Source organism: Lepisma saccharinum, chromosome 3 (genome assembly GCF_977018435.1).
Source record: "Lepisma saccharinum chromosome 3, izLepSacc3.1, whole genome shotgun sequence".
Taxonomy (NCBI): Eukaryota; Metazoa; Arthropoda; class Insecta; order Zygentoma; family Lepismatidae; genus Lepisma; species Lepisma saccharinum.
Genome location: NC_139231.1, coordinates 105,351,751 through 105,368,455, shown reverse-complemented (window position 1 = coordinate 105,368,455; position 16,705 = coordinate 105,351,751). Strand labels below are relative to the sequence as shown.

Below are 16,705 nucleotides of genomic sequence, written 5' to 3'. Positions count from 1 at the left end.
ATCTCTGTGTGGAGGTGAAACGCCTGGGAATTTATGTACAAATTGCCTACACACTTCTCGACACGAGTCTGTTTTCACGTACGTGTCATACATAAAAAATCTTTGTTCTAACGTGAACCTTGCGGCTGGCATTCCAATCGTCTCACTGACACAACACACATACACACTGCAATAACACAAACAAGTAACGGCAAGTAACCAAGAATGACACTCTTACGCACAGTACGAAATTAACACGCTCTTGGTTTACATCTGCCTGCCACTATATTCACAGCTCTGTAGTCGCGAAGGAACAAAAAACTTGAGCTAGGAGATTTCGGATTGCAAGGAAGCTCACGAACACCTCTAGCTTTTAACGGTTCGTCTGCAGCGTAATCTTGATACAGTGTTGCACATTCGAAACCTCCAAACGATCCCCATCGACACAAAACTCTTTCAAGGATATAAACTTAAGCAGGACGTTACTGGTCAAAACTATGATTAAAATGTTTTACAGAGTATTATCTGTGGCTCTTAATATAATTTCTAAAGCGTATTTATTTGTGTATATAAGGGTGGAACTTGGAAGAATTACAGAAGAACTTTTGCGTGTTATAACACAGGTTAGTGCTCGTTTTGCAAGATGTCCACAAAAATAATCGGGCATTACAGGCCTCAAATGTCGGCATCTCCGTCAGCGCCGCCCGCCACGTTTCTCCCGATCTCTCGGCTGCAGATCGAAATGAACGCACTGTATATATGAAGGAGCAAAGGATACACGAAGACACTAACAAGTTTCCAACTTGCAAAAAGTTCAGAAAGTTTTGAGCCGATACGGCTGTATTTCTATCACTTAGTCAGACTCTATCCTGTACATGTTGAGCACAAATAACGCTACATGCATTATCACTCGCTGGGGCAGCAGCTTGGAGAATACTTGCTGTTAGTGTATAAAGAAAGTAAAAAGCATAGTTATATTACACTATTAGTTACACTTTGGGCAAGTCTATCGCACCGAGAATTAACCAGCAGCTCGTTTTATTGCAATATATAGTAAGTAACTTATATAAATGTATTTAATAATTATTTGTGTTATTATTATTATTGCTACTTATACTAAAATTGGTGGTGCTGACCGAAATACCCCTCTGCGCTTCCTATTTTGTTCTTGTCATTTTCCTTTTAAATGTATGAAGACCGTGCTGAATTTGGTTAGGCTTTCAACCATTAGGTTTTCTTTTGTTGTTTTTGTATAGGGTGTACCAATTTGAATGTCAGATCTTTAAAATTAGATAGAATGAAAACCACAAGTGATAATGGCATATATATTTTTTTTTATTTTGAAGAGCAAACAATGGCATTATGTTTTGAACAATATGTCGTTCAAATGTCCTCCTCTGCTTCGGTGGGTGGAATGGATTCTGAATGTCCAATTTTCCAGCACGTCTGCACACATATTGAGCGGTATAGCCTCAATGTTCCGTTTCAGGTCACGAACTGTGCGTGGCTTAGTCTTATAGACCTTAGATTTGACATAACCCCATAGAAAATAATCCAGGAGGGTTAGGTCACATGATCTTGGTGGCCAGTTCACATTACCCTTTCTGGACAGAACTCGTCCGGGGAACTTTTCCTGCAATAATTCCATTGTTTGGCGAGCTGTGTGGCAAGTTGCACCGTCCCGTTGGAAAATACATTGTTGATGTTAAGATTTGATTGATTGATTGATTGATTGATTTGTTGTTTTAAGTCCACTTTATGCACAGAAAGGCTAATCGCGACTGGACCAACAATTTAAAGTGGGATCCGAACCACTTGTGCCTCCACCGGGTATCGAACCCGGGACCCCTTGATTACAAGGCAACGACGCTACCACTGCGCCATCGGGGAGGCCCTGATGATGTTAAGATTTGCCAGTTTAGGCCACAAAAACTGCACCACTGCACCACCATATTCCTGTATCGCTCCCCATTGACAGTCATGTGATTTCCATGTTGGTCCTCAAAAAAATAAGGCCCGATCGCGCCATTAGCCCAAAAACCACACCATACAGTCACTTTCTTAGGATAAAGGGGTACGTCCAGAATCACTTGCGGATTTTCATCTGCCCAAATCCTACAGTTTTGTTTGTTCTGTCGGTCAATTATGTTGACCATAAATTCTTCTCAATGCACGAAATGTCTGTCGCTTTTGACGAAATGTTCTAATTTTTGGGGGAAAGCAAGCTACATACTTCCGTTAATAGAATTTGTTCAAACGCGGTCAACCGGGATGGCAAAGTGTATTTTTGGAAAGCAAATCCGAGAGCAGAAAAATAAAACTCTGGATTCTTGTAATGTCGGACCTCCTCTGAACACGAATTTTGGTAGTAAATTCGAATAATTTCTATACGTTGTTGCATTCTGTATCTCTTCATGATAACTTGCCACAGACTACTGCACACAGATGTCACAGTTCCATCTCGTCATTTCAGTCAGTGTTGCCACAACACTCCTTCAATGTTCTGACGTTCAGATTGGTAGACCCCTTTTATTTGGAAGACTTGAATTGGTCTCAACTTGAGACGATAGGCAACATTTTTGTTCGGTGGTTGTATGTCTGTACATATCTTAAGAATAACTTTAATTTGATTACATTCAATTTCAAATCTTTCAAGTACTTCTAGGCTTAACATGCATATATTTTAACAAATCTAGACGCTACCTGCTTCTTAGATGTTGAACTTACAAGCAGCGGCGATAAGGCCCCTGCAGACCCCGGGGCGCTGCGAGACTTCCATGTTAATAGGATGCGACACATAACTTTTTTTTTTTTTCTCCTTTTTTTGTACCAAAATTAGAAAGTTTTTCTAATCCTCGGTAATTTTGTATGAAAATCTATTTGATTCAGTTTTGCGAAAAGTAATATTAACAATATATGCGTTAAATGCCACCATACAAGTTGGTACACTTAAAAGTTCTGCTTATAACGATTACTGATATGACTAACAAATTAAGTATTTAATGAATATGAGCATTAGTTGGCAGCAAATATAGACCTTAAGGAAAGAAACAAGGGCGAAGGATTTACTTTAAAAAAAACATATTTTAATATTTTTCTGTAAAAATATTGGCAAGTTTCATGTTTGTTTTTACAGACTAAGATCCCATTCAAAATAAACTGGCAAAAACTAATAATGTTTTGTTAACAATATTCTTAAAATACTACCCTAATGTTTGTTGTAACACACAATTCATAATTCTACGAAAATTATCTCGGAAGCTCAAGAACGTTTCGTGTGTTTTTATTCATTATCTCCTTTTAGTATACTACTAAATAGTATTTTTTAGTTGAGTGAACAAGTCCTTAAATTGAACTAGTACAACTAAATTGACTAAAGTTCAAATCACCAACCCTGTACAAAGCCACGTGTATGCAGAAAGCATTGCAAACTCGTAGAAGTAAAATAATCCACACGAAAATCCAGCGTTGTTACAGGATTCATTACGTAAGGTAAAACAACGGCCAATTTGTAGTATGCGATAAGCTGCCGCAAATGACATCTCACTTTAAACCCAATGTTCTTTCTTTTCTACTTATTGCTTCATCTTTATGGTTAACTCTTTGCACCAGTAATCATTTCCCATAAATTTGGCTTCTTTCTTGCATGACAAAATGATATAACATGGTAATGTATATTTCTAAGGTTTGATATAGATAGGGGTGTATTTGAAATTTGTTTGTAGATTTTATGTAAATTGTATCTTATGTAAACAAAATATATAATGGGCATAAGCAGCCATATGCAATGCTGTAAGTCCAATAAATATATTGATGATGATGATCAAAACAAGACAAAGAAAGTTCGTAAATTTATTGCGGTTGGAAACTTTGACAAGCATCCTAATAACGATTTTTGTTCCTCCAAATATAGTGCACTTCGTAAAATAACTTGGTGACATGGCAAGGCAAGATAAGTGTGAACATTTTGTAGGAATATGCATTGTAACTTTCAATGAGCTTAGAGATTTGTGCACATAATGATATTTTATAACATTGGTTATTTTCTAAAAATAATCATGTGAACAACATGGATGTAGTGCCACTTTCAACATGGCGAATTCTATGCGTGCGGAAAGATCTCCATGTTCAGTGATACATCGAATCGGTGAGACGGTTTGTTTACAAAAGGTCTCAGGGTTGGTAATTTACACTTTAGTGCATGAAATTACATATTAATAACTCAAAAATTGGCAGCGTTAATTTTGGAATATCATAGTCTATTTTTAGGAGATATAGGTCTTATTTTAATTCTAGCGCCAATTTTTAGAGGTTTTAGTCTATTCTGTACTATGAGCCATTATATTAGTATTAACGCCTATTTTAGGAGTTTTAGCACCATTTTTTTCGTATTATTAGTGATATTTTAATAGTATTAGCGCTTATTTTAGCAGTATCACTGCCTATTTTAGTTGTTTTAGCGCTTGTTTCATTAAATTCTTTATCATCAGGGTCTACTTTGGTAGTATTAGCGTCTAATTTAAAGTCTGTTCGGAGAAAGAATAAACTTCAAAATTCTACTTTTTTCTTTTCCGTTGAAAACCAGGGAGAGTCACGTGAAGCGCAGAACGAATCGGCTTGGTCCAGTTGCCGTGGTATGGGTAAATACAAGGTTATTAGAAGTATAGGTTGGGCCAATCCGTTGTTTACTCGTAATGACGAAACGACGGTAAGAGGTGAATTTATCCATGAAATGAATTACAAATCTATGCGCTAGCGTTGCACTATGCAGATAGGAAACCATGCCAGAAACTGAACACAGGAAATCGAGTACACAAATGAGGATTTCCACCCATTTACATTTTGTGGCTTCAGACAAATTGAAAATAAATATAGATAGGTACTTATTGTTATGCGGGACAGAATATTTTTGATCGGAACGGGATTTTTTTTTTTAATCCCGACATTCGGGACGGGAAATATTCGCAATTTCTCGACTAGTCGGGAAATCTCAAATTCTCATTTTCACCATAAGTGATTTTCTTTGCATTTCTGGAATGCAAACTAACAATTTCCGATAAGTTCCAGACACTTGCAATGTAGAAAACGTCAAGAATTAATACCGTTTTAAAATGACCAATCTGTATTTCCTGACTGCTCGGGATCCAGAAATTTAGGGAAGTCATTTGCTGAAGTCGTGATCGGGACGGAATTTTTCTTTCCTATCCCGGTCCCGACTTTCCGAGATACCGCGCACCACTTGTTATTATTATTTATTTTAGTTCAGCACAAGATACATTTTCCAAGTACGTTGAACATAATATATACGTTTTTCAAAAGGATTCTTCGGTCACCGAGCTTTGGATTCGTGTGGAAACGCTAACGTGAATCATGCTAATGCTAGAATCTGCAGTGCGCATTTCTGCCCAGAAGATTATGTACGTAATCTGAAAAGTCAACTTTTAGGTTTACATCGAAGAAAGATCCTTAAGCAAGATACCTTCGACTCCTTATTATGAGCAGGAATGTAGGGAGTATAATCCTGCTAAATACTTCGCCTACCATTTCTTTGCCATTGGTGTACAATTCTCTCTCGCTTTTTCCCTACATATTCACATAAAGCAATAAAAATACAAACTGCTAACTTTTCATTCCATTTTGGTTATTTATTACGTGTTTGTATTTATATTTGATAAATTTACTTTGCTCTTCCGGCCATTTTAGTCAATTGAGATTATGAAGAAGTGATAAAATAGATGAATGGCCAATCACAGTTCCCCTTACTTACAAGAGCGACCACAAGAAAAAGAACATTCCTCCTCTTCCGTTCAACTCGGACTATAAGAGAGCATGCTCTACTCTCCCCCTCCCCTCCACACTGGAGTATGGTGCACAGGAGTCGCGAGTCTGCGCAGGTTTCTTTGCTTGTGGTTCCACTATAATATTAATATAAAATTGTACACTCACCTCACTTAGTTCTCCGGCAGTTTGTTTCTTTATACATCATATTTGGAGAAGATACAATTCAATCTATAGTTGTACGTACACTGTATATAACACACCTTATTACTGACTTCCTTGACCCTGGATATAGAGGGTAAAGGAAAACAAATAAATGAGCATAATTTTCTCTTCGGTGAAGATGTACCTAAACCAAAAAAAACCTCAAATAATGAATTCGAAAATGTAAATTGATGAGATTTAGTAAATCATTTGATGAAGTGAACTAATTCTGAGTGGACTAATCGCAAAGGACATAATCAGCTCATATCCTATTACTTCTTCATGGTATGTGACGTAAAGTTCCCGCCCAACCGTTTGACGGCGTTAGTGGTTATCGCATCTCCTTTTCCATAGCCTGTAGTACACATCCTCATCTAGACATTGTTCTTGTTCTGCTGTTTAATATCTGCATACTGCAACACTGTTGTTTTGTCATTTCACGTGACTTCACATTGAAGTGATGCATTCACTTGGCCGGTCACACGTCATCGCACGCAAAAACTTCAACCGTTACCATGGTTTTGGGCCATGATAGAAATGATTCAGTCCAAATTCTTGAGGTACATAATGTACAAAGAAGACAGCGTAACCTAAATTCACTCCGTACTCTGAGCTTGTATCGCAGTTTAACATTGAAGAAATTGCAGAAAGGTTTAATCTTACTTTGATGAGCACGCTATATAAAACTCTAAGTAACAAAATAGACTCCATGGGGTTACTATCTGCATTACAATATCGTGTACCTGAAATGAGATCCAGACCGAAACCCGGGTTGTTTCATGCACCAAAATCTAGAACAAATTTTGTAAAGATATGTCCAATGTGGAAAATGTGTAAAACTTATAATAAAGTGGTAGCAAATGATCCGAGCGTTGATATACGTAAACAGTCTGTCACTTTGGTAGCAAATGATCCGAGCGTTGATATACGTAAACAGTCTGTCACTTCAATCATTGAAAAGAGCCTTACTGGCTCAGTGGAGAAAGGAAAGCGGGGTTCGTCTGTATAGTAATTAGTGAAAAAATCTATGTTATGCACAAATATATGTAATGGACAAAATGCATATATGCCTCAATGGAACAATATTCTGTGGCATCATTTGTTTAATAAATAAATAAATAATTAATACATTTCTCGTGGTAAATTGTTCGTTTCGAGTCGATTTTCGAAACAGGTGGCACCCTCAAGAATGCCAAGCACGGCGAAGCATAATGATTGCCTTCCCGTAGCAAACGAAAAGATGTGTACGACTGGGCAAAAATCAGGCGTGTGGGAACACAGTTTTCCCCCCTTTGAAACTCCCACAGCTGGAGGCGAAAAGTCTGGGTTTCCTGAAGTTTATTCTGTGGCCGGTCGAACTTTAGATGACCAAGGTCTGCTTATAACGAAACTAACCTGACACGGACATTTTGCTACTTACGATAATCGAATGTATCCAGTATCCAGGGGTGTTGTCTGTCACCCCAAGAGTGTTGACGGCGCTGCTGGCGTATTTCTTGCCATCTGGGAAACCTACGTAGCTTTTCTGCACAAACGGACTGTACTTCGTCATGTTGGTCGCCAACATACCCGGACTAAGCCTCTGGACCACGATTCCGGTGTTCCGGCATTCGAATTGCAGGGTTTCTGTGAAGTGTCGTACGTATGCCTGTTGAGATACAGAAATCTTCTTATTCAGAAATAGAAGTAACAGTAGATAATATGTAGATCTTAAGTGACAAATGTTGTCAGCTATTCCTTTCGAAATATCAAAAAAAATTCCAAACAACATACAGTTGTAGCACGAGGAGAAAAAACTATCTGGCTATGGCGTCCACTTTTGATGGGGCAGTTGGTGATGCATTCAACTGCTTGCATTGTTACTATGTCTCTGCGTTGTCAAAAGCTCATTGTTCGTTGAATAAATAAGTAGATAAATAAATAAATTGTTTGTTCTACTTGCATGCATAACACAGCACGATATTCCATTCATGGACACATGAGCAAAAAGAATGTGGCAACACAAAGCACGCAGGCACCAAAATAATACGAGAGGAAAAAGCAAATGACTGTCCACTTCAGTTCGCAACTTTGCCGAGTTTATCTCCTCTTGGTAGAGTTGTAACACGTACTCCAAAAATATCCGGAGATATTACCACTTACCTTCGTAATTAGATTATCTACCTTCATGATTAAATTATATATCCTGGCTAATTATTACCAATTTAAAGAAACATTTGTAGTAACATTCGGTTTGCCGCACGAAGTCTTTAAGAACAACGCTCCAAAATGCTTATCTGACAAGATCTGTTCTGGTAACACACCAGTTGAACACGAGAGCCACTAGAAAAAAAACCTAAAAATCCTAATGCACCTACCCTGTCGGTGCATATAGTGGAAGAAACTGTCTACAGTATTGACTAATGCATGCTTGCCCTCATACTTTTTAGAAAATTTTAAGACATATTATCCTCCCACCAACTATTTTAATTACAACTGTGTGTCAGTTGCTTTATAACTGTTTGTAAATGTTAAAATACAGACCAGGTGGGCCGATGAAAGTTAATTCATAAAGAAAATATATTTTTTTGCCAGTGCGCTGAAAAATAAGTGTCAAAAGAGCACGGGTAGTGGGTCTGCACCACATTTTCGTCAACTTTTAACATCAGAGGTGTTTTGCAATAATACAGTTTTATCGCCACAGTTAATCGTTGGCCAGAATATGGTGTGGTACTCCTGACACCACTGTATCTGTCTGTGTCATTTTGACACTAACCTCTTTTACAGTGTGTCTTCGAATCACAATTTATCTTCCACAATAGAACATTTTATTATTAACTTCGTGCCTCCTGAGATACTTACATACCCGTAAATTTCATGTAGCTTCCCACAATTTTACCTCAACTTCTTTTCTCTCGTGCATTTGAGAGGGGTTGCACCCCTTCCTTAGTGTACCCTTGTTGAAGGCATTCATTGGCATAGACCTACCTTGGTAGCCGCATATATATTGAAGAGTGGAAAAGACAATTCCTCGGCGAGAGAAGAGATGTTGACAATGGCTCCCCTCCCTCTTCTCTTCATCCCTGGAAGAAGTAGACGGGTCATCATTGTCGTTGCTCCGATGTTCACTAAGATCTCATTCCAAATCTCCTCCGGCAACATTTCGTATACATACTTCGGGCGGTAGGGTGCTACCCCCACGTTGTTAACTGCAAGAAATGAGTGTGACGTCAGTGACAGCAGTCACAATGGCGGCTGAAAGAGAAACGAGCATGAAAATACAGGGTGTATAATACGTAATAGCGCAAGCGGACACAGTTGAAACGATAATAGAAGCAAAAAAAGTGTCAGTAAACATGGGTCCGCAAACGAGCCGTTTTCGAGATAATTGCAAATGTGTGGTTAGAAGCCGTCACTGATTGCATTGTGTAAACACCGAGTGCTTTACTCGTTGCGCGGACAACACTTTGGACACTTCCTTTAACAGGTACGAGTGTACAGTAATTGTAACATGTAACATAGTAACGTTTGTTAAAGTAAGTAGAATGTTCAATAAAAGTAATGAAATCTCCAATGACTTATCTTACTGTATTATTAGCATTTTACCAACTAGGACGACGTTTACAAACAGTGAAGTCAGAGGCGACTTGTAACCACACATTCGCAATTATCGCGAAAACGCCTCGTTTGCAGACCCATGTTTACTGAGACTTTTATGCTTTATTATCGTGTACTTTCAACTGTGACAGTTTGCGCTATTATTTATGATACACCCTGTATGTCGCCTGTTGTTATTAATTTTCTGTACAGCATTATTAAATAACCCGCAGTTGTCGGTAAGGAGTTTTGTGTTGGGTAAATGTGCCAGGGGTGTATGGGAAAATCACTGCATTGCGATATGAAGACAGGGGGAAGTAGGGTGACAAGGGTGACTTGCAGTGAGTAACTGATAAAGGCATTTTCTCTGTCTCACCTACATGAAAAACTGCAATACATAGCCGAATGGTTAACTCTCTCACCTTCACTGCGAGCGGTTCCGTGTTCAATCACCTGTGGGAGCTCCATAATTACAGTGGTGACTCATCACCATGAGGGCAATTGGAGAGCCACTTGAAGGAGTAGCTTAGTCTGGTGTCAAAAGCCAGATAACAGCAACGACGGGACTCGATGCGCTGACCACATGTCACCCAATGGAAGCCCCTTGTCAGGGCCTTACCCTCAAAATGTTGTTGCTCCACCGAGTAGCTTTAGTGTTACACACTGTGTTTTTCACATTCCAAGAATTGTAATATAGCAGTTATGTAAGTTATAAAAATACACGTGGGAAGGAGAAGCTTGGGTAGACAGCATCTGTCTTTATAGAATTTTTTCAGCAAAAACTGCAGGCTCGACCAGGACTCGAACCCGGGTCTCTGGCATACCGTGCCATTGCTCTAGCACTTTTATTTTTTATTATTTTTATTTTTATTTATTTTTACTACACAAAAGTAATACCCCTAAGCGGTAGTATCCCCCCTTTTTCATTTATTTCTCAATTTTTCATTTCTCAGTTTTTCTCTTTTGGACTAATACAAATACCCATGCCTTACCTGGGACTCGAACCCGGAACCCCTGGCTTGATTGATGGATTGATTTAAAATTACTGGGTGCGTCGGCACTTATGGCCATTTTGCACCCTTCTTTGTATACGGGGAAAGATCCCCTTATCTAAAATTCTGACTGAAACCTAAAAAAGGGGTGTAAATAGCCCCTTGGGAAAAAACTAAAAGTGCAAGATTGTAAAAAGACCTGCACGAGACAAACACAACACATTAAAAAGTCAGAAGAAACAAACCAAGAGGGATGACAAACAGCCGGAAAGGTTAAAAGTCTGCCGGAGGTAAGCAAGATCGACACATTCAACGAGAATGTGTCGAATGCTTAGAACAGCATTACAAACACGACACAACGGAGGGTCCAGCCCCTGTAACAAGTGACTATGCGTTAGACGGCTGTGTCCTAGACGCATGCGGGTAAGAATAACTTCTTCTCGCCGAGAGGGGCGGGACGAGGAACGCCAAGCACCTATGGTGGGCTTAACAGCGTGAAGCTTGTTCCCCGTTTCCGTATCCCACTCGGCCGGAACCCCTGGCGTCGTAGAACGCTGAGCTAACCACTCCGCCACGGAGGTACCGAGCCGGTCTTGCCTCGCCTGATTTTGCGCTATCTCTGATTTACCTACATGGAATCGTCTGCTACCGCAACGGGATCTGTTGCCTTTGAAACACAGTAGACTTCGACGTTGCCTGGTTCCTCAAAGCGTAGAGGAGTGTGTGTGCCTAATCTTCAATAAGCATTTCTCTTGTACTCGCATTCCTTGACGTGGTGGTTTTTTTAATCCTCGCGTCTAGAACTAGAGTGATTGCTTAAAATACCTCTTACCCAGGATCCCAACCTGGACATCCTTCAATTCCTCCTCTATCTTCGGGTAAATATTTGGACCGTGACTGAAGTCCGCAACGATTATCTTCGTCTGAACATTGTATGATGTTTCTGCATAAAAGAAAATATATTACTACAATTATCATTTGAAAGGTGAGGGAGAAAAAACAGGTAAGTCAATGCTCGTCAAACTACAGAGAAATGAACTTTTATTCGCAATACGATATTGGATATGTAAACGAAAAGGCGTAAAACATATGGAAGTGTCAAGTGTATGAAAATAAATAAAGCATGCTGTAAAATTAAGCACAACATCTAAATGGCCGGAGATGATAACACTACGTCGCTTACAACAGAAAATTGACTTAGCTGTTGTTTTTTCCTCCCCCTTCATTTGAATACCTACAATGCTAGAAAAACAGTAAAAAAATCGCCATAGTAACGACAAGACTTGTAAACAATGTAACACAGAAAAGCAATCGCATTTGAAAGCAAAGCTGTGCATAAAGTACGTGCCTCCACCTGCTATTAGATTGTATTGCTGGAGGAAAAACTTTAACTAGAATCTTAAAAACAAGTATTACAAGTTGAAGATATGTTGCGGACTAAAGCAAAGCTTGGTTACGCTGCATTTATTTAAACAATTAATTTCAGGACAACGCATAATAATTACATTGGGAACAAACCAATCTCTTCACAAAATATATATTTAAAAAAAATACTAAACAGTGAATCTTTCTAGTTTGTCCCTATACTGGTCTGGAGAGAAATTTATAAAATGTGGACTTACCTATTTCCTTCGCTGTCTTCTTCAACTTCTCTGGGTTTCTGCTGATGAGGACAATGTTGACGCCTCTCTTGGCCAGCTGCTGAGAGTAAGCCTTCCCAACGCCATCTGTGCAACCTGTTACAACTGAAAGTTAATTTATAAAGACAGCATTAGTCATGCACTTGCGTTACTTTAAGAACAAAGTTACTTTAATCACAACATGGTAGGATCTTTATCTAAGAATAGTATGTTCCAAAGCAATCAATTGAAATCGGTATTCAGTATAGAAATACATCAAAACATAAAGGTAAGTTGCGTAGTTTCTCGTCTTGGTCTGAATTCACGGTAAGGGGTGTCTCATTAATGTTGCCTTCCAGTTCTTGATCATTCCAAAGAAATAACTATAGTTCATTTTGCAAAGGAGACTACATTGATGATTCTTTCACATTATTTTCTTCACTTCACGTCTCTTGTCTTTGTCACAACGCCTTGTTAACACCCCGTTAACACGGGAAAGGGGCACTCAGCACAAACAAGGACAAAACACAGGACAACACACACACAGCCCTACGAAGATTATACTCTCCGTAGGAACATACACCAGAGCCTCTTTAGTCTGCAAAATGCGGTCCAGGGTGTACTACGTACAGTAGAAGTGAGCCTGACAATTGGATATTGCACGTAGAAGGTTAACCCCTTACACCCCCGTCAAATAAATAAGATGTTCAGTGACATAAGTGTGTATTGAAGTTTCCTGGTTATCCGTGATGTGGTAGCCGTTTCATGATGGCTGTTCGCTTCTGTGTGTTCTTTAGGGCTTACAGAGATTGAAATAGCACTCAACAGTTCTCGAAAATTCTTTATGTTCTTCGGAACTGACGTAGATACTTAAACCCGAGAGAACTTCTTCATTTGCATATTTAAGTAGCGTCGTTTTCATTGTGAAATACAATTTCAGCGTGTCAACACGTTTTACAAAAGGGGAATTGGCGAGCGAGCGAGAGAGAGAGAGAGAGAGAGAGAGAGAGAGAGAGAGAGAGAGAGAGAGAGCAAGCACCCTTCTTCCTTATATCCTGCATGTATCACCTTCCACACATATCCGACAGTATGTGCTAAGAGTCTGTGGGGCAACGTGAAGCAGTGAGCGTTGCTGCAAACGGCTGTTAGCTGCAGTCGCGTTGCTCCCTACATGCAATTTCCTTCCCTCTAGCTCGTTCGTTGGTCGAGCCCTCTCGAGCCACTACTTGCGCAGAGGATATGTTCTCTTTCTCTTGCTCCAAAGATTCCTGGGACAGAGTATATATTATGCATCAAAAGGAGATTCGTAAGTTTTTTGTCCAGGAATATTCACTCTGATTATTTACACAGTGTGTCCATCATGTGCTAAGACTTTTGTCGTTTTCCGACAGAAAAAATAATGTCTGTGGTAACTGATTTGAGTTAGTATTTTAAATCCCCTGTATGCACAGTAAGGCTAATTGGGACTGGACCTACAGTTTAAAGTGGAATCCGAACCACTATGTGCCTCCACCGGGTATCGAACCCGGAACCTCGGTGGTAACTGAATTTGTACCGCGTACAGCATGGATATGGCGTTTCTTTAAGAACCAGTAGTAGTAGAACAAAGCCTCAGTGAACTAATGTTTCACATTGGTTCATGCTGTGAACAATATATCGGTGTTTACGGTGCTCTCTCTCTCTCTCTCTCTCTCTCTCTCTCTCTCTCTCTCTCTCTCTCTCTCTCTCTCTCTCTCTCTCACTCACTCGCTCACTCACTCACTCACTCACACGCACACACACACACACACAAAAGACTCCCATCAAATTCTCTCTCTGGTATGTGACTAACCTGCCCAAGTCCCGAACGTCTTCCTGAGGTCAGGTTGCAAGAAAGGCGAGAGTATGTAAGTTCTGACTCCTGAAATAACCCACCACAGAGCACACAGCAAGATCCCAACCAGAGCTGCAGATCCCAGAATCGTGACGATTCGCTGAATGTCGCGTTGGGAGTCAGACAGGTACCCCGTCATTACGAGCTGTGCACTGTGCATAGACCCCAAGGAGACTGGAAAGTACACGAACTTACCAGGTGACCTTCCCAGCCACTGGAGATACGTTCACCTTTAAAAAAAATGTTTGATTACGTCTTTCTCTTGCGCGTGAAAGGAAGGAAAGGGGAATCCTAAAGAGGGAACTGTGATTCGTGTGCACTCAGGAACTGCATGTTAACAGCTCAGTATCGTGAGAATTTGGAAGGGAAAAAAAAAGAGAAGCCTTGAAAACGATATAATTGTGAGAACTTAGATTCCCATGCGAAAGTTCATGTAATGATGTCCTGGAGGTTTACGAAGTGCTGGAAGGGCTAATTTGAAGAAAATATTGTGTGCGTTTACCAGCCATTTTTGAATGAAAACATATACAGTAAAACTTTGTTAATCCGGACCCGGATAAGCCGGACTTCGCTTAATCCGGACAGGCAAAAAAAATGCAAGGTTTTAAATGTGGCTAGAAGTCAACAAGAAAACTTCCCAAAGAAAAGGCAGTCAACCACTGATGAAATTGTTTCCCGCATACTTTGTACTGTAGAAATAGTGTATTTAGGCATATGTTCTTTAAATACTGTAACGGGCAAAATTCTTTATTGTATTGGCAATAGTGACACTAGTCTCAAACAATTAGTTGCATTAAGTAAAATCCTTATTGTGCAGGCTTCTGCCAAACAAGCCACAGAGATAGCGAGTCCGATACTTCCTCTAGGAAAAGTCAAAGGAAAGATAGCATCTTTCCCTTATTCTGGTAAACAACACAGTTAAATAACAGGATGTGGCCTAGCAAACACAAGAGTGAGATAATCTGTCATTAGAGGAGACGAGGTCAGATAGCAATCGCTAGTGTCCTCAACCAAGGTCTCCACATGCACATGTGGACCCCCCAACCCCTCAACGTGCATGAGATAGTGATCGCCCTGATAGTTTGTCCTCTGAAGGGCAAGACAGTAGGAAATGGACTTATGCGAAAATGGCCACTGGAATAGAAAAGGTCTCTTGAAGGTTAGGGCAAGTATCGAGACACGCTGACTGAAATGGTATAAAAAAAACCCCTTTAGGAAAACAGCATCCTGTACCAGGGGAATTGCTGCCTGACGCTGATGGTGTCGCTTCTGCCAATCTTAGGTAAAAAAGGACTTTACTATATTCTTCTATAGTATGGCGCCTTAGATTATCTCCATTCAGTTACTTATAGGATTGGAACTTAGAACTTAGACTTTATAACTTAGTATTTTAGAACATAGTGTATTAGAGGCTGGGCATTATGCTACATACGCAATTCTGGTATTATATATCCGAACTTACGGAACCTTGTGTAAATTAGAGAGAAAATAAACATTAAACAAATGTACTATTGAAGTATCCATGAACCACCCTGAGCAAAACCCCAAGTGACGTCAAAGCCCCCTTGGCGTTGCATAAGTGGTGGAGGTGCGGCTTTCTCTGCCATATTGCGGCAGAGGGTAGTATTCTGGTACCTATTTGGTTCTTTTTGTTGTTATGTGGTATTTCATACACATGGGTGTGTTGTCTCTCTGTTGTTGGTCCTTTTATTGTTTTGTCTCTGGGCGATTAGGTGTTGTCCATTAGATTGGTTGTGTTGTCGTTATGTTCTTTCGTATGGATTTCATTCGTTTCGATCTGGTCGTTGTTTCGATTCTTGAATACCCACTTTTGTGTTCGGTTGACTTTCCCCTTTCATGGTTTAACACGCCAACAGGCATCCGGTGACACCAAACCCCTTCTTAGTGCCCGTATAACGTGCCCTCTCCCTGGGTGTTCCGCAGAAGCATTACGAACACCTCTCCCTGAGGATCGCGATACCGCAGGTACAATGCCAGACCATACTCAAAGCGGTAGTGGTGAAGCTGCCACTACAACACCCAGTTATGCACGAGTTCCTTCTATCCAACCAGACAATTTTAACGCAGATCCAGGTGAAAGTATTACCGAATTTTTTAACACAATAGAGTAGCTAACATTTTGGGATGGACCGAAGCACAGAAAGTTATGTTTTTACCGGCATATCTAAAGAAAAGTGCTCTTGCATACTGGGATTTAAACCGGACCATGTTAGAAAACTTAGCGGGATTTGCGCAGATTGAGGAAACTCTTACCAAAGCATTTCAGCCGCTATTACCTGTAGGCCAGGCATATCTTGAATTAGCAGCACGGAAAAAGCAACATACCGAGTCTATTGAAAATTACTTTTACGACATTCTCAAGTTATGTCAGAAAGCAGATCCCAACATGACGGACGAAGGTAAAATAAACTTCATGTGTAACGGGTTAGAAGCTAAGGACACAGAAAAACTCATAACTATGAAATCCAAAACGTTGGATGACTTGCTTGCTAATTTACGACTGTTAGAACGTGCAAAACGACAGGCCGAAATTGCATCAAAAACTTACGCCCAAGTTGTGCGTGGGCACACAGAGAAACAGGGACATGTAACAGGCCGAAATGGACAGCAAACACGTTATGTTCACACTATGGATCAGTCTAGTTCTGGTAATGGTTCACAAA

The 16,705-nt window shown here is 40.0% G+C and overlaps 1 protein-coding gene across 1 annotated transcript; it reads right to left on the bottom strand.

Moving 5' to 3' along the window:
• Positions 1-739: 739 nt before the first annotated feature.
• Positions 740-14,177, bottom strand: LOC145985936 (inactive hydroxysteroid dehydrogenase-like protein 1). The gene is made up of 6 exons (XM_083120075.1): positions 13,980-14,177; positions 12,152-12,274; positions 11,362-11,472; positions 8,929-9,149; positions 7,382-7,609; positions 740-919 (listed from the first exon to the last, which is right to left on the bottom strand). The coding sequence occupies exons 1-6, from the start codon at positions 14,158-14,160 to the stop codon at positions 833-835; spliced, it is 951 nt and encodes a 316-aa protein (XP_082976201.1). The 5' UTR covers positions 14,161-14,177; the 3' UTR covers positions 740-832.
• Positions 14,178-16,705: the final 2,528 nt, after the last annotated feature.